This window comes from Rhinoraja longicauda, chromosome 4, assembly GCF_053455715.1.
Source record: "Rhinoraja longicauda isolate Sanriku21f chromosome 4, sRhiLon1.1, whole genome shotgun sequence".
Lineage (NCBI taxonomy): Eukaryota > Metazoa > Chordata > Chondrichthyes > Rajiformes > Arhynchobatidae > Rhinoraja > Rhinoraja longicauda.
In genome coordinates this window covers 84,116,824-84,136,003 of record NC_135956.1, presented here as the reverse complement: position 1 = coordinate 84,136,003, position 19,180 = coordinate 84,116,824, and the positions used below count along the sequence as shown (strand labels likewise).

The following is a 19,180-nucleotide window of genomic DNA, read 5'->3' as shown; positions in this document are numbered from 1 at the left end:
CTTTTGAAATAAGTATTATCAGTTGCAATGCGTTCTCTAAGCTTGCCCACCCCCCCCCCCCCCCACCCCCCCCCAGCTATATCAAAAACCTTCTAACCCCTTACTCTACCTTCAGGTCGGCTGACTTGGGGCTACTGGCTGCCCCGCAGTCTAGGTTTATGCTCAGGGGTGACCGTGCTTTTGCGGTTGCAGCTCCTAGACTGTGGAACAGCGTCCCCCTCCCTATCAGATCTGCCCCTTCCATCGGCTCTTTTAAGTCCAGGCTCAAAACATACTTCTATTCTTTAGCGTTTTGAGGCCTTCTGATGGGGCTGATTTTTGTTTTGTGCTGTGTGCCGTGATGTCTGTTTCTTATGGTGTTTTTAGTACCTGCTCTGATGTACAGCACTTTGGTTAATGTGGGTTGTTTTTAAATGTGCTTTTATAAATAAACTTGACTTGACTTGACTAACAATTAAAACGCTTCTTTAAAGTATCCTGAATTATTTCAATAGATATAACTTACCTTCGCCTCCTAATTATTTTGCTTTATAATTCATATTAAAATCAAGACGATGAAATGTTGCACCATTCAAGATATAATTTTCCAAAGAGACCAGTAGATCCTAAACTAGCATCATCCCATCTGGATGTCTGACATTATCAGTTTTGCACAGTAAAATTTGATCCAAATTTTAGATCAACGTTAGATCACTGATTGCGTATCTGGTCTTTTTTTTTAAAGAGTTCTTGCTTGATATATTACTGCTTCTCAAATTAAAGTTAAATCAATGTTTCTTATTTCTTTGGAAATCTTAAAAATATGCTGAAATTTGCAAGAATGCCCATAAAATATTGCATCGTGACTGGATAGTGTGTGTTTTTGTCATTGCCCGTTCCTAAAATTTGTTTTTATTTCACAAAATGGTTGCAGATCATCAGCTGTGAGTTCAGTTTAGTCAGCTTTTTTTAAATAATCACGTACAGTTCTAATTTCTTTTTTGTTTTGTTTGTATTCACTGCAGATATAGCTGTTAAGTGGATTTATCATGATAGCAACAGGAGGGATTCTTCGCATTGCAGCCAGGAGACAAGATTCCTCTCGATCCTCTAATCGTGTTAAACGAAAAAAGAAGGTGAAAAAGAAATGCAAAAATGATGTGGTGGTGGTCAAAGGCAAATTAAAGCTGTTTTCTGTTTCGGGATTAATTGCTGCATTTGGAATCCTGGTTCTGTTGGTTGGGATTGCAATGGCGATGATGGGCTACTGGCCAATGGACAGTGACATTTTTAAGACGATCACAGTACAATCTTACAATACTACTAACAGCACAAAGTTGGAGACAACAACATTGGAGGTTATTTCTACATTTTTAGCAAGCTACTTGCATTCTGAAAAACTGAAGGTTTTAGGACCCTTAATAATGGGAATTGGAATATTTTTGTTTATCTGTGCCAACGCAGTTCTTCATGAAAACAGAGACAGGAAGACTAAGGTTATTAATCTAAGAGACATCTATTCTACAGTTATAGACGCACACAATTTGAGGACAAAGGATTCGGGCCCTTTTAATGGTTTTATCAACTATGTGCAGTCCAAAAGCATGGATAATCTCAAATCTCCTGATTCCTTTTGTGCAGCAATGCTAGCCAAAAGTACCTGGCAGACACCCAGTAGCAATACTGTAAAGGCAACAGACCCAAAAGAAAATGCAGTTAAAAAGCACTGCGATTCTGGAATAAACTTGCAGCAACAAATCTCCAAAGAAAGAAAGACATTATCAGATACTGTGTACAGTATTTGCAGAGACAGAATCAGGATGAATGACAGGACCCAAATGCCTAAAATGTGTGGCACTAAGTCAATTGTCCCTTCCTCCATTAATGCATTCACACTGCCTGTCATCAAACTGAACAACTGTGTTCTAGAAGAGGGTTATGCAAGAAGTGGAAAAAATGGGAACAAAACACAACCTTCAGAAAAATGTAATGAAACTTCACAAGAATGTGAGAGCGATGCCTCTGAACAGATTGGAACTCCCAAATGCATTTCGGCAGCTGTAATCATAAGCAGCGATGACCTTGAAGATAATGTTCAGGACACAGAGACTTCAAATACCTCATGGTTAAATAATAACCAATCAATGTCTGACAAAAACTCTCACAATTCCTCTTCCAAAGTGAGACAGGTTTCTCCTGCTTCCTTTCAGAGAGAAGTTGGATCCAATATTTCCCTCCACAGTTTGCCACCTCACCCTGAACTTCTGAATCACGATGACTATCCTTCTCCATCCACATTGCCGAGTGAAGAGATAGATCAAAGCTGCGCAGATTTAGATTGTGCCAACATTAAGGGCTACGCAATATTGGGTGAAAGCGGTTCTTTTAAGTCTGTTCACTTACTACCAGAAGCCATAAACGAATCCAATGATTGTACAGAGTGTCCTAATAAAGACAACACTGAAGAAAACATAAAATCAAGTAATGAATCAAGTGTGGACAAACCTCAGCAATGTGTGCAAAGAGAGTACACAAAGGAAGAGAAGTTGCTCATGATTTCGGGTTCACATTGTACCCTAAGAATAAACAACGATGAATTTGATAATATTTAGTAATAATATATTCATGAATAGTTGGATTCAGATATAGAAAATAAATTAAATTGGTAGCAAATGAATGAGAGAATGTCATTTACAGTTACATGTAGTTATTGATTACTGAATGTCAGTCACGTTCCAAAGACTCATTGTTTATTGTTCTGGAGCTAACTATCCAGTTTCTTTAGTTGCTTCCAATTGTAAATGCCTCAGCCATTAGTTGGCAATTTTTCTTCTCAGTTGAATTGAATTGAATAATTGAATACATTTTATTAGCTAAGTATATATACATACGAGGAATTTGCCTTGGTGCTTTGCGCACAAGTAACAACACGACATACAGTAAACAATTAAGAATAAAACATAATTTAAACATGTGAAGAAGTTAAGCACATCATAGGAGTTTTCAATATATTTAGTTATTTGTAAACAGTTTATGTACATTGAAAATTCTGCCATACTTGGATTATGTATTTACAGTGTTGAGCCATCAGGATAAACAGATTAACTTGTACTGAATCAATATTCTGATATATTAAAGAATTTACAGAGACTCGTTGTACAAGCATGTAATGCACTAAACTCCGTAAATGTTGTATTGAAAATTCTTCAGTGTATCATTTCAAGGTTCCATCTAAGAAACAATACTCTTTTGTAGTAATCAAGAGATCTAATTAGCTAATAGTTTTTATTTCTGTAAACTTGAATTCTGTACAAGGCCTTGTTCCAAGATTCTTTAAAGCAAGATTCTTTAAATCCTGTCTTTTGGATCTCAGAATTATCTTTTTATCAATGGCACACTTTAAGCAGATTAATAATTGGCTGTTTCAAATAGATATCTGTTTTCAATTGAAAATGGGATGGCTGGTCTTTTGCATAGAAGAGTGACAATATTGCCTATGCTCACAAGTTAGTACAAAAAGTAGGATCGAAAGTGGGAAGCTACAGAATATTGACAAGAGTGGCGGTGCAAGCTCGAAGGGCCGAATGGCCTACTCCTGCACCTATTTTCTATGTTTCTATGTTTCTAAGAGAGTTAAACTTCAGCTGCAGGGAAAATATCATAAATTATTATACAAAACAGAATTTAGACGGTAACACATATTAGGATACCTTAGAGAGCTCGTGAAAGAGAATGTTGTTGTATTAATATAATTGTGACTTAAAAATAGATGCTTTAAAATAAAAGATGTCCAGAGAGATTGTTCATAAAGATTTGCTGAAAACGTCTGACAAAAAAAAGAATACATTTGGTTGATCTGAATTCTATAAATTAAGAGCCTTGAGGACTATTTTCAGATGAGCGCAGAAGAAATATCCTTTTAGGCCCCCACTGTCCCTGACACTGACCTCACTCATGAAGGCTGATATCAGAAAATGAGAGTGAACTCTCAAAAAGCCTCTGGCCGCATTCTTAAAGCCTACACAGACCAATTGGCTGGAATTTATGCAGACATCTTCAACCTCTCACTACGAAGGTCTGTCTGCTTTAAAAGGACATCTATAATACTGGAGCTCAGTGTGAGAAAGGTGACACGCATCTGTTGTGATATGACACATTTCAACTCCTGCCTTAGTAAGGATTTGGACCCACTACAATTCACCTACGGCCACAATAAATCAATGCCAGTTGCGACCTCACTGGCTCTCCAACTCTGCTCTTTTTTTAAATCAAAACATTTATTCAATTATTTTTTTTAAATAATATTTACAATGCAATGAAACAAAACAGAATCCACCACCAGAATACAATACAAACAAATATACAAAATGAAACTATTGTACAACTATATTACAATCCCTATCCAGGGTGCATCCAACCCCCGGCCACTGCTCTCAGCCACTTGGACAATGAGAACACGTTTCTGGCTCTTGTTCATAGACTACAACTCAGCATTCAATACCACCAGCCCCACTAAACTCAGGGAACTCTGCTCATCCATAAGCAATTGGATCCTCAACTTCCTCATTGGCAGACTTCAGTCAGTACAAATTAGCAACAACACTTTCTCCTTGATGACCATCAGCAAAGGAGCACCTCAAGGCTGTGTGCTCAGTCTCCTGCTTTTCTCTACGTCCGTGATTAGCCAGATACAGCTCCAATGCTAACTTTAAATTTGCCAACAATACATTGTTGTATGAATAATGGGTAGCAATGAGTCAAAGTGCAGGATGGAGATTGATAATCTGATAACAAAACAATATTTTTTCTCTCAACATTAGCTAGGCTAAGGAGCTGATGCCATAAACTATTTTTACCAAAGGATATTATCTCTTGGAATACCTTTGCCAGGGAATATGGTAAGTTTTGGGGATACTATAATTCGTTTAAGATATGGCTTGAGGAGGTTATTTAAACACATAATAGTTTTGTTTTTCATTTAACATCATTGTTGTATTTAAGAAAGATTTGCTTGAGTTTTCCTGTTTAAACTAGTTATTAGATGTTGTTCATTTTTTTTTTGTGTGCTAAGTAAATTCTCAATATTTTAGCATTTTTAAGTAAGTCCTTGGATAAAGTCCATGAAAATGATAATACAAATTACTGATTTGAATGATGGAAGACTTGTTACTGCATCTTCATTAGTTATCTTTTGTGTTCCAAATGTTAATACAAACTACATATCCTTTTTGTAAAAAGTTCATTTTTGTATTGAAAAGAATGATATTTCTAAACTTAAACATGCTCTTTTAAGGAGAATGCTAATATAATTTCACAATATCACGCATGTGGTAACACTTGGCTCTTCAAAGATAACCAAACTATGTCCAATGAACAGGAGCCACAGAGTGTTCTCAATGGCCAGTCTGCCCGAAATGCACCATAATTAGAATCCATAAAGAGAATCTTTGTTTCTCTACCAGAAAAACACAAAGACTGGTTTGATAAGAATTACAATGGAATATGGGAGTTAACTACCATAAATATAAAATACTGTTGGATCTGAAATATTGTGTCTAAAGAGTGGAAAGAAACAATCACAAGCATCTGAAGGCTCAAGACCAACAAAAAAAATGGTTGACCTATACAACAGATGGTGTGTAGAAACAGTGCAGGAGATCCAACAACTAGTTACGTAACCACAACATGCATGGATTCTTACACACTGCTGAAACCACCAATGGCCCAAGAAACACCCTACTCGGAACAACTTATCAGGGGTGATGAGACGGAGAGCATCACTGAAAAGAGCATGTCAAATATCTCAACCAAAACACTGCCTTTGATGTCTGCAATGTACTCCAATTTCCCTGTGCTTCTGCTAGGCAAGTGGTTAAAAAGGTCATCCAACAGCTGAGAAACAACAGGCCTTTGGAACAGATGAAATGCCTGCAAATGCACCAAAATAGCATGGAGAAATACCTCTGACATATATTTTCCACATCTGGGAAGATGAGAACATATGCAGGGTGCTAGAAATTTCATCATTCATATCTTCATGATATATCCAATCACAGTATGTGCTGAGCTTTCTCCCCATTACCTGACAGGGAAGGTCAGCAGAAGGATCCATCTCAACAGCATCTTCCCTGATGAATTCCTTCTAGGGTCTCCATGTGGATTCTGCCCTTTCCGAGCTACAATGCACATGATCCATTTCGCTTGGCAAATGTAAGAAAGATGTAGGGAAACGTATTTACATCTATTAGATTGTGCACGTCGGGTTGATTGCATTATTCGAAACAGGATGGACCACGAGAAGGTTGCAGTCTCCCACCCAAGGGATCTGCCCTTGAGGATATCAGTAGAGTTCTAACCCAAGACTTGAAAAGGATGGAGGAGTACTTCACCTTCAGGCGATTTCGCTCCAACCCATCTAAGACAACTGTCACTGCCTTTTACCTCAGCAATTGGCTCGCCAATGCAAAGCTCCAAGCGTCCTTTTGTGGTAAGCCGGTGAAGAATGAGGAATTCCCCAAGTACCTCGGAGTCACCCTGGACCGCACCGTCACTAAATCGTGAACACCTGAAGAGGGTGGCTGATAAACAGAAAGCAAGGGTCAACATCATCAGGAAACTTGCAGGAAACAGCTGGGGATCCAATGCTCACACCCTCCGTACCGCAAGTTTAGCCCTAGTCTACTCAACAGCCGAATTTTGCTCAACAGCTTGGGCTAACAGCTGCCACACCGAACGAGTTGACACTGTCCTTAACTCTGCAATGCGGGTCATCACAAGGATGCTTAAGTCAACAGCTTTGCAGTGGCTCCCAGTCCTCTCTCACATCGCCCCTCCCAGCACACGCAGAAGGGAGAGGATGTTGAAAGATTGGTGCACCATCGAGGCAAACCCTGACCTTCCCATCCATGCTGACTGGAACAATCTGCCCAACATGCACCTGAAGTCCCGCAAACACTTCTGGTCTTCAGCCAAATCCCTAGAAGACTTTGACCCCAAGACTGAGTGGCGCAGAGCCTGAAAAGATGCCAACACCAACGACTGAGAGATCATCATAGACCCCACAGTGAAACCACCGGGATTTGACCTGAACAGGATCCGCACCCTCCATGCAAGAACAGCCCATCACCTGCACAAGTGGGAGATGACAGACAGCCCTGCTTGCGACTGTGGATATCCAGACCAGACCATCCCACACATCGTGAATGACTGCTCACTGAAGTTTTTCTCTGGTGGCATCAAGGCCATCCACCCAGCAACTGATACTGCCCTGGCCTGGATGTCTACCCTTGACCTACAACTTTAGGCTGTGCACATCTTACACAAGAAGAAGAAGAAGAAGCTGTATTTACAACAGACACCTGAATTTTGAGAAACTGGAATCCTTTCCTGTCACTGAAAAACCCTGGGTTATTTGTGAGAGCCTTATAGGCACATAATTGACAATAATGAATGTCTGCATTTGTTGGAATCAACAATGCAGGCAAATCCCAATGCCCGAAATGCTACCTGCCCCTCATAGAAATCAAAATCTCTGCAAAACCTATGCCTATCTGAGGTCATGAGCCATAATCTGGGAGCTGTGGCAGACATATACTCTGGCCTTTTGGAAAAATCTAGTTGTGAGCAAGTTGAGAATCAACTTGACCTTGAAAGAGTAGTTATGGCTTCCTGAAGCATTCATACATCTCAGCAATAAAACCTTCAGAAAACCTGAGCCATGGAATTGCCTCTTTGAAAGGCTCAAGTAGAATGTAGTGTGAAGATTTCTGGAAGAGACTCTTTGGTCATCTCATGCCTTGTTCTGCCTTGGAGTCCACACGTAGTCTTAATGAACAACTATGCCCACACTATGGAAATGGAATGTCAAAGAACTTCTGATGCTAGAATTTGAAATTAAAAACAGAAAAAGCTGTTCAGCATGTTAGGCTTGGGCAACATCCTTCAAAAGATAAACAGTTAACATTTCAAATCCAGAACTGGGCAGCTGCTCTTAATGTCACTTCTGAAGCAGCTATTGCATGAGCATCTCAGCAGATAAATGTTAAAGAAAAGGCTCCATGATTTATTTAACAGAGTATCTTTTTTTTTTAATTGAGGAGAGCAACAGATTATAGGATTATGCATCCAGTTATACTTGAGACTGTGCCATGATGGCTGTAGGTTGCCCTCTATATTTTATTGGGAAGGTCAGAAATTGGCCTAGGATGAATTGTGTCATCATTGTATCCCACGTCCATTGCAATCCAAATGACAGTGCAATAGTGGAGATCGTGCATGTACATATCTGATCAAATTGTGCCGTAGGTGATTTGACCCACAATTGACCATTCACATGATGCATTGCAAGTAAAACTGAATTTTGCAGGTTACTGAAAAAATACAGGTAATAATCCAATTCCTAGGCTGATGCGCTGTGATATTAATGCAAAATCAATTGATTTCCTTTGGAGTTGTAAAACCAATGAACAGGTTCTGTTTCACTAAAGTACATTGAAGAACTTCACTTCTCTACAGCAGTTATTGTGGTAAGGCATTTGTCAAGGTACCGCATGCTAGACTGGTCCAGAAGGTTAAGGCATATGGGATCCAATGCAAGCTGGCTAATTACATCCAAAATTGGCGGTGACAGAAAGGCAGAGGGAATGGTGGAAATATATTTTTTCTGATTGGAAGCCTGTGACCAGTCAGAAAATTCTGGAACTCTTGTACCTGATATATATTAACAACTTGCATGTTAATGGAGAGCTATGATTAGCAAATTTGCAGATGACATAAGCAGTGGTGGTGTTGTGGATGGCGAAAAAGGTTATCTAAAACTACAGACGTCTACAGATTAGAAGGAAAATTGGGGGAACGTTATCGGATGCAATGTAATCCTGACAAATGCAAGGTTATGGGATATCAAGTAGGGGTAGGACATCCACTGTAAATTAGTGGTATATTGAACAGTGAGGGAGATGATCAAAGTTTAAAAAAGGATCTTGATCAACTACAGGTGAAGTTTAATTCCAGTAAATGCGAGGGACTGAAGGGCAATTTCTTCACACACAGTGGTGAATATATGAAACAAGCAGCCAGAGGATGTTTTAGAGGTAGGTACAAAAGCAATGTTTAAATGACATTTAGATAGGTACATGAATAGGAAAAGTTTAGAGGCACATGGTCCAATAACACGCAAATGGGATTATCTTAGCTATAAAACCTGGTAGACATGAATGAATAGGGCCAAATGATCTATTTCCATTCTGTATGACTCTTTAATACTATAATTGGTTGCATGCTAAGAATTTGTGATGAGCATGTGAACCTTAGGGTTCAAGTCCATAGTTCCCTGAAAGTGGAAAGTGGAAAAGTTGGTAGATTGGTAAAGGGCATGCTGGCTTTCAGCTAGAGGCATAGAATATTAAGTTAGGATATGTTGCCACCATACAAAATTCTGGTTAGACCATCTTGGGGTACTGTGGGCAGTTCTGTTCACCACACGATAGTAAATATTGTTTGTGCGAGAGAGAAGATGTTAGCTGGATTGAAGAACTTCAGTTAGTTATGGGGAGAGATTGAATCTCTGAAAGTGGTAATTGCCTTCATAAATTGGCATAGAATAGAAGAGCATGGAGGTAATGGCATGGTTTTACAAAACATTGGAATGAACTTTAGAAAAATAGGTGCAGGGGGAGGCCATTCGGCCCTTTGAGCCAGCACCATCATTCATTGTGATCATGGCTGATCATCCACAATCAATAACCCGTGCCTGCCTTTTCCCCATATCCCTTGATTCCACTAGCCCCTAGAGCTCTACCTAGCTCTCTCTTAAATCCATCCAGTGATTTGGCCTCCACTGCCCTCTGTGGCAGAGAATTCCACAAATTCACAACTCTCTGGGTGAAAAAGTTCCTTCTCCTACTTTAAAGGGGATCTGAGGAGATTTTTTCAAAACAAAGATTGATGTCTTGAACTAGCTGCCAGAGGAGATGTCAGGTATAATTTGTACGAGACATTTAGATAGACACCTGAATAGGCAAATGGGATTAGTGGAGCTGGGCAAAATAGGCTAAAAGGTCTTCCTGGATGAGGAACTCCACATGTCATGAATCTGCTTTTATGAATCTACAGTAATTTGCTGAAATTTCTACAAAAACTACAGGTCAACTGAGAATGGTCTGATGTGGCATAAAGTGTATTTTGTTGGATGAACAGAATCAACACCAGAAACAAATGGTAAATATACCTTTGGATCAAAGTGTCAGCTAATTTGCAGAAATGGTTAATTGTTTTCTATTATGATGTTGCCATGCTTTGAAAGCCAATTGAAAACCTTCCTAACCTGAATCTTCTGATTAAAAAAAAGTGCAGCTGATATTTCCATGTTTACATTTTTTAATTTAAAAGTTCTCAATTTATTTACTTGTGCCACTGTTATTTTAGCTGTATTTATTTCAAATTTTCCAGCATATTATGACAGAGGATCTTAAAACTGAAGCATTAACTGTTTGTGCCTTCCCCAGATACTGCTCGCTGGTTGTATTCTTCCAGCATTTTGGTTTTTAATCCATGTGTCAGCACCTGTAATTTGATTTGTTTTCCATTTTGCATGTTCCAACTTAGCTGTGCTCCATATGACAAATAGATGAGCAGGAGACAAAAAAAACCATTTGATGGCACTTTTTTAAAAAAAGCTGGGTTTGATTTGCCTTTAAATTTCTCTGAAGTTCATACTGGCATTATTTACCATTAGCTCAGTTTTCACATGAATGAGTCTATTCCGCCATTCGACCGTGACTGACCAAGTTAAAAATTCAATTTACAGTGGAATGGTTACTCAAAATGAAGCATTTGCAACATAATTTCCTCCTCCTGCAGAATGTAAACCAGCAAACCAAGGAATGAGAGTTCATACATTTAATACAGCTTTCTTTTAGCATGTTCATTAATGATAGAACAATATTCCAAAAGGATTATTAGCATTTACAGAAACAAGGAACAAGATCAGACTGAAGGGTCCCGACCCTAAAACATCACCTTTCCATGTTCTCTTCAGATACTGCCTGACCCGCTGAGCTATTCCAGCCATCTATGTCTTCTTTTGTTAGTATTACGCCTGTTTTAGTCATTTACGAAATGGAAGGGAAAGAAATGAATCAAATTTTGCAAGAGTTGCACTGTGCCACAGGAGAGCAGAATGCAAAGGATGATGCCAATATTCAAACATGGAACATGGTTCCAAAAAGTAGATCAGCAAGTTCAGTTGATTTTTGAAATTTCAACTTCATTTGTGTTCTGACAAAATAACTATTTAAAATGCCTAGGTTTACTCAGTGCTCTATTCTCGCCAAAGATAATAGAGTGGTGCAAGATAGGCCTCCCCGTCGAAATCACCTATACTAAAGTGTAGTACGCAAAGGAGCCATTTTAGTAGGCAAAACCCGCCGTCCGTTATGCCTCTCGCAGTGTAATCAGTGTTTTGGGGGAACAGTATGTGTGATGATACCATAAAAAAGCAGAATATATCTCATCTATCAATTCACAGATTTTTGTTATTTTTCTTTTTAAATGTTTCTGCAAATTTCTGCCTACTAAAATGGCGCCATGACATACTATGGTTTTTTTCAGGTTGAGTGGTCTATCTTGCTCTGCTCTATTATCTTTAATTCTCGCTGCAGTTGTTCTCTACTCCCTGCGGTTTTGATGTGGCATAAATATTTTCATTATACACAAAGGTGCCGGTGACTAAACAATAAATTGAACAAAACAAGTTAACTGCTGTTTTTTCTTGTTTGGTTTCTCTTATTTTTGTCCTATTCCTCCCCAATTCGTGTTATTCTTCCCCACCCCCCTCCAGTTGCACTCCTCTTCAACCTTCTCCAATTTTCCTCTTTCATTGTTCAGGTTTTCAGCCAATTTCCAAGATACAAGAATGTACCACTTATAGACAATAGGTGCAGGAGTAGGCCATTCGGCCCTTCTTGCCAGCGCCGCCATTCAATGTGATCATGGCTGATCATTCTCAATCAGTACCCCGTTCCTGCCTTCTCCCCATACCCCCTGACTCCGCTATCCTTAAGAGCTCTATCTAGCTCTCTCTTGAATGCATTCAGAGAATTGGCCTCCACTGCCTTCTGAGGCAGAGATTTCCACAGATTCACAACTCTCTGACTGAAAAAGATTCTCCTCATCTCAGTTCTAAATGGCCTACCCCTTATTCTTAAACTGTGGCCCCTGGTTCTGGACTCCCCCAACATTGGGAACATGTTTCCTGCCTCTAAAGTGTCCAACCCCTTAATAATCTTATACGTTTCGATAAGATCCCCCCTCATCCTTCTAAATTCCAGTGTATACAAGCCTAGTCGCTCCAGTCTTTCAACATATGACAGTCCCGCCATTCCGGGAATTAACCTAGTAAACCTACGCTGCACGCCCTCAATAGCAAGAATATCCTTCCTCAAATTTGGAGACCAAAACTGCACACAGTACTCCAGGTGAGGTCTCACTAGGGCCCTGTACGATTGCAGAAGGACCTCTTTGCTCCTATAACAGCAAGGCACACGTAACATACTTATACTGCAAATTCACATACCCAGGAATATTACACACAAGAGTTGACTAACTTTACAACTGGTGATGCAGGCTACATTTCTTGAAATAATGAAATATTTAATGGCATTGAAGCTAAAATTGAAGAGCCGTGGTTTAATGTAAGCCATGCTAAACAAAAATCTCAAGTACACCAATGGGGTAAATGCACAACTGCAATGTGTGAATGATGTCTAATGATCTGGAGCTGTTGTGAATTTCAGAAGGACTACTGTATTCAGTTGTTCCCAAGTCAGATAGACTGAACACTTCTGTTACTCTTTTTTTGCTATACTCAATCTGTTGCAATTGAATATAATCAGGTGGTGAGTAGAAACCTGTCTGGCGTTTTGTATCATTGCAGAACTGTAGGACAAGATTGCACCATCTAGTGGAAGGGTTGAATATTGATAACTTGGAGCCTTTCATTCAGCAGGTAAGCAAGCCTTCAGCTCACTACATCCATGCTGAACATCAAGCACCCCTTAATACTAATCCTACCCTAATCCCTTGTAACTGTCTCCACATTCCTATCAACTACACTACTACCACCGCCCCTCTGAGATTCGCCCACTCATCTACCACTAGGGGAAGATTACAGATGCCCACTAATCCACATCTTTTTGGGATTTGGGTGGGAAACGCATGTGGCCACAGGAAAAATGTACAAATTCCACGCAGACAGCACCATAGATCAGGATTGAACCCAGATCCTTGTGGCATCAGCTCTGCTATTTGCACAATAGTGATCAAGGATTCTAGCTTACACATTAAATCAGATGAAATCCAACGAATACTGAAGCAGCAAAAAAAAAAAAAGAATCAACCAAACCAGCCAAGAAAGGTAATTGAACAAAACATGTCTCAATCAACAAACTTTCTCCATTATTCACTTTGGATTGCTACCATTAAAAAAAACAAATCTCTGAGTTTCAAACAGTACCAGAAAGTTCTGTTATAAACAAGAACCCCCAATGTGCATTCTTCATACATTCAATCTAGTTTCAAAGTTATCCATCTTTTGATTCAATAACACCAATTGTTTTATTTAAGGAAAATTGAATTAATCCAGTTATCCCAAACCAGCATTCTCTTGGTGTAATCATTAAACAATTTACCTTTTGCATTCTACTCCTTCCAATTGCCAATATTAATTCAAGTTTAATAACAATGGAAAGCTGTTCATATTTCCTTTACAATTTACAATGCAGCTGTTTCTATTGAAGATCCAATGCATTAGGTACAAAAGAGATATTATTTCATCCATTTTTACAAAACATTATGTAACTGTAGGAGCCATTTAGGAACTGTAGGAACAAACTGCGTTCATGGCACAGAAGCACGAGATTGAGAAGCTAGAAGGCCAAATGGAGGAAGAACAGAAAGAAGATTGAAGAATTGCGAAAGAAATTTGTACGCTGATGTATATGTAATGCGTATTGTTTTGTTATTGGATGAATATTAAGCTTTTATAGCTCCTTTGATATCTATTAGTAATTGCTTCGTTATATACGCAGAACAATTAGGGGCCGGTATGTAGGAGCCATTTATGCTTAATTCAGTTATTGTCATTGTGTTATGGCTATGTTTTAATATTTCTAGTTTATGTCTTTTTTGCCTGCTTGTGGGTGTGACTTAATGCGTAATTGGGAGTGTCTAGATGGGAGGAGGCTAGTGTGTCGACAGAGGTTGTGGGTCAGTTTAGACTCGGAGGATGGTGAGCATACAGTTCTTTACCATGCGCTCGCACCAGCTATGTTTGTAAGAACCATACGGTAATAACTGCAAGAATTTCTAGATATTGTTTGAAGAAGAAACAGTTGATAAAGTACGGAAACTGATGAATTACTATGATTTGTGCTACTTTAATAAAACCAATTAATGAAGAAAAGGAGTTTGGAAGATTTGTTTTGTCATATCAGGGTGCGACGTGTGCGTAAGCTATAACTACATTTCATCCCCGAGAAGTAATGGCTATCGAAGTGGGGTTTCGAGATGGTATAGAAACTGCCATTACAGTAACAATTAACATGTTTGAACAAGAACTACCAAATAGCAACAATCTCAAAAGGCAACAGCTCCAGGTATGTAGTTTTCTTGCAGAGAAAACCTGTCTCGCGTCTATTTCATGGTCTGTAAAGTTCTTCTGTCTCAGCCAATTCAGGACTTACCTGAACATGCAATTGGAGGCATAGAAGACAGCAGATGCTGGTACAGTGCAATTAATTTGGTCAGTATGCTTGGAGCATCACTCACAGTTAACTAACAGAAACATTGTTCAAGTTTTGAAGTTTATCAACTACAGATAACCCTTGTTATAAAGAACCAGGCGGGTGGGGGGGTGAGGGTGGGGAGGGGGGCGGATGGTGTCCATTATTGTTGATTGTTTATAACGGAGTAAGTAGGCAGATTTTCAGTGTATTTGATTTCCCTCTTGTCTATTTTGTGCTAAGAGCAAGTTGAGAATGTTACTTCAAGTTCAGACTGTTGCATTTAACATTAGTTTATTTCACACTATACACTACCACTAACATGATACCAAATGAATGTTTGTACCGTACAGTATTTGCTTTGGAAGTGCTTAAATGCCATCATCCTAAACTAGATCCTTCAACAGCTATGTACCACTTCAAGTTGTTTTCAATTAGTTGTTAGGATTAAATTTGTGCTATTCTAATCTGTTAACCCTTAGAGAGAGAGTTCTTTACCACAGGGCCACAACCTCAGTTACAACAGATTTTGCTGCTGCAACCAAAATCTGTTATAAAAAGGTCCATAATAACAAGATAGTTTAATGCTGATAAGTGTGAGGTGCTGCATTTTGGTAGGACAAATCAAATCAAAATAGGACGTACAGGGTAAATGGTAGGGAATTGAGGAATACAGTGGGATCTGGGAATAACTGTGCATTGTTCCATGAAGGTGGAATCTCATGTGGATAGGGTGGTGAAGAAGGCGTTTGGTATGCTTGCCTTTATAAATCAGAGCATCGAATATAGAAGTTGGGATGTAATGTTAAAATTGTACAGGGCATTGGTGAGGCCGAATCTGGAGTATGGTGTGCAGTTCTGGTCGCCAAATTATAGGAAGGATGTCGACAAAATGGAGAGGGTACAAAGGAGATTTACTAGAATGTTGCCTGGGTTTCAGCACTTAAGCTACAGAGAGAGGTTGAACAGGTTGGGTCTTTATTCTTTGGAGCGTAGAAGGTTGAGGGGGGACTTGATAGAGGTTTTTAAAATTTTAAGAGGGACGGACAGAGTTGACGTGGGTAGGCTTTTCCCTTTGAGAGTGGGGAAGATTCCAACAAGGGGACATAGCTTCAGAATGAAGGGACAAAAGTTTAGGGGTAACATGAGGGGTAACTTCTTTACTCAGAGGGTTGTGGCTGTATGGAATGAGCTTCCGGTGGAAGTGGTGGAGGCAGGCTCGATTTTATTATTTAAGAGTAAATTGGATAGGTATATGGATGGGAGGGGATTGGAGGGTTATGTTCTGAGAGCAGGTATTTGAGACTAGGTCAGAGAAAGTAGTCGGCGTGGACTGGTAGGGCCGAACGGGCCTGTTTCCGTGCTGTAATTGTTATATGGTTATAGATTGTATTAAAAAAATTAGCCATAGTGACAAGTGATTTTTTCTGTTTCTGTACACCACTATGCATACTGATTAAATATTTTCTCTGACCACTTTTAATGCTTTAACAATCCTGGCCCCGCACAAGTGATTTTTGTCCCCAAAATGACACAATCATGCCTGTTATTGCTTACATTGAACATACTCTGCATCTTTAAATTCAATAAATCAGTTGTTCAAAAGAATATAATTAATTTAGTTCAATGTGGTTGCTGGTTGCAAGGCAAAATTTATTGTGGCACTTTGTAATATTCAAGACCATGGCTTCATCGCAATTTTTCTGAAGCTTAATTGCTGTAAAAGCACAACAATGGTGAAATGTGGGCTCATTTGTAAATTTATTCCTCAAAAGATTTTTATTCAGAAGGCCTCCTCAAAACAAGGAGCTCAGGTTTGCTTACATCAACACATGCACACGGGAATGAAATTCTGTGCTTTTTTGACAAGTCCAATTAAGACAGCAACAAAATCCAAATGAACATTGAAAAAAAAATGTGGCAAGACCAACAGCCTCAATGGATGTTGGCAAAAACAAAAAGATCTTGTCATGTTTTCTTTTGAAGGTATGTCATTTTCATTTGCAACTCTGTGCATTGCAAATGAACCAGTAGAAATGTGGACATGAAAAGAAAAAATATGTACACATTGACAAAGAGATAAAAGGGACAAAGAATAAAGGTGATTGGCAAAAAAAGTAATTTAAAAAAAGAAATACCCAGCAAGTGGTTAGGGTCTGAGATGCGATTATGTCATTAAAAAAAAAGGAGATAGACAAGTTTCGAAAAGTAAAGATTTGGCAATGTAATAGGGCAGGAGCTGAAGAGCGAGATTTGTTGGACTGTTTTTGTACAGAGCTAATGTCCATTCAACAGGCCAAATGCGCTCTTTCCTTGCTACAAACCCTTTGATTCTGTAAGGTGTTAATTATATTTAAGGGGAACTTGAGCCTGCATACTACATGTATTCAAAAACCCTTTTCTTCAGGGCTCAATCTAGTGTGCATACTTCTATCCATTGCCCCTTTTAAGTAAATAAAGTTTGCAATATGTAAACCATCTACACAGAGCATTGAATAATATTTTATCAAGTTATATTCATAACTCTGACCTATACTGGGAAAATGATATACATTCAATTCATTGCACACCTTCCTATTTTTAAAAAGGTTAAAGGATTTATTGAAATGAACTTTAATTCTTATCAAGTCTTATTTACAAATTCTTATCTTCAGAAATCACACGATTTAATATATTGATTTGAAATTCCTTCAGTTCACATTAATATAGAGTATTGCTAATAAATGCCCCTGATAAAGTCGTGGAGTGGTTCAGCTGAACACAGTTCCTGATAGTAAAACTAAGAGGTAGGATTTCCACGTCTGGAAAAAAATGGAGAGCACTTGTGGGATCCTCAAAGATATCAAAGATATTTTGGGATGTATATTCTTTCCCTGCAAGCCCAAAAGTCCCTTGTAAATTATCCAAGTAGATGGAAACAGAACATCAATAGTCCGTTTAATTGGAGGAATGCCCAAGCATGATGGCCAAATAATGACGTCCTGTGGGCTACCCGCTTTTCCCTCGAACGAACCTCTGCTGGATAAATACTATTGTGAAATAAAGCATCTTAATGGTTCATCTGAGGCCTCCACAACCGTTGAGTAAGTCTGGCTTCAAAACGAATAAACGGCATATATCACCAAGTCATTCCTTACATCCTCTGGCTGAAATCTTACTATAGTACATTGTTTATGTTATTTAAGAATGGTGGCACAGCAGTGGAGTTGCTGCCTTACAGCGTCAGACCCAGGTTTGATCCCAACTACAGGTGCTGTCAGGACAGAGTTTGTATGTTCTCCCCGTGACTCATAGCTTTGCACCAGTTTCCTCCCACATTCCAAAGACATGCAGATTTGTAGGCTTCAGTAAATTTTCCCTCATATTTAGAATAGAAATGGTATACAGGTGATCATTGGTCAAAGCTGATTTGGTGGGCGAGAGGGCCAATTTCCATGCTGTTTCTCCAAAACCATACTAAAATCTAAAAAAAACCCAATTTATGCAATTAAACAGGTGAAAGAGTAGACCAATTAACAGACCCATTATAATATTTTTACATAATTAACCCATAATAACATTTTTTCCTAATGTTAATTTATTTTATTGGAATTTCAAATGGCACTTTTGAGAGTCCAGCTCAAATTTGGTTGGAGTGAGGGGCAGGAAGAAAATCATTCAAAAGTTTTTTTTTAATACTGAATGTTTTCAGTCAGAGAGTTGTGAATCTGTGGAATTCTCTGCCTCAGAATGCATTCTCTGAATGCATTCAAGAGAGAGCTAGATAGAGCTCTTAAGGATAGCGGAGTCAGGGAGTTTGGGGAGAAGGCAGGAACAGGGTACTGATTGAGAATGATCAGCCATGATCACATTGAATGGCGGTGCTGGCTTGATGGACCGAATGGCCTATTCCTGCACCTATAGTCTATTGTCTAATGTTGGATCATTTTTCTGAAATGCTGTTTCATTTTCATTTTTGGTTTCACATTTCTGTGAAATATTTTTGTATTTTCATTATTGGTTTTGGCACTTTTTCTCAATTCCCAAACAAGAAAAACTCTTCTTTTAAAAGCTCTGAAGCCTTCTAAAGACGTGAACTTTAATTTTCCAACTAACTAAAAATAAGCACTTTTACAATTGAGTTAGAAGAATATACAGCAGGTGTTTTTTTTGACAAAAATATCTACAATTCATTAATGAAAATAATAATTGTCTGAGAAGGGTCTCGACCCGAAACGTTGCCCATTCCTTCTCTCCCGAGATGCTGCCTGACCTGCTGAGTTACTCCAGCATTTTTTGAATGAAAATAATAATGTAGATGTTAGAATAAAAACAATACTGGAAACACTCAGCAGATTAGACGGCATCTGTGGAAAGAGAAACAGTTAATATTTCAGGTTGAGTTCTGATGGAAATCTACAACCTGAAACATTGATGGTTTT

At 38.8% G+C, this 19,180-nt stretch overlaps 2 protein-coding genes across 6 annotated transcripts in view; both read left to right on the top strand.

The window, feature by feature from the left end:
- The window catches only part of LOC144592934 (transmembrane protein 200A-like), a 38,479-nt gene extending 24,098 nt beyond the window's left edge, over nucleotides 1–14,381 (top strand). For 4 of the 5 annotated variants that reach the window (XM_078398238.1, XM_078398239.1, XM_078398237.1 and 1 more), the window contains 4 exons: nucleotides 1,005–8,362; nucleotides 10,124–10,197; nucleotides 12,914–12,985; nucleotides 13,843–14,381. In XM_078398238.1, the coding sequence (XP_078254364.1) occupies nucleotides 1,029–2,591 (1,563 nt within the window). In that variant the 5' untranslated portion in view covers nucleotides 1,005–1,028 and the 3' untranslated portion in view covers nucleotides 2,592–8,362; nucleotides 10,124–10,197; nucleotides 12,914–12,985; nucleotides 13,843–14,381. The remainder of the gene's footprint in view (nucleotides 1–1,004; nucleotides 8,363–10,123; nucleotides 10,198–12,913; nucleotides 12,986–13,842) is intronic. The other variant, XM_078398241.1, reaches the window with a different exon arrangement.
- Nucleotides 1–19,180, top strand: part of LOC144592932 (band 4.1-like protein 3) — a 477,619-nt gene that overhangs the window by 94,290 nt on the left and 364,149 nt on the right. The window lies entirely within an intron of this gene.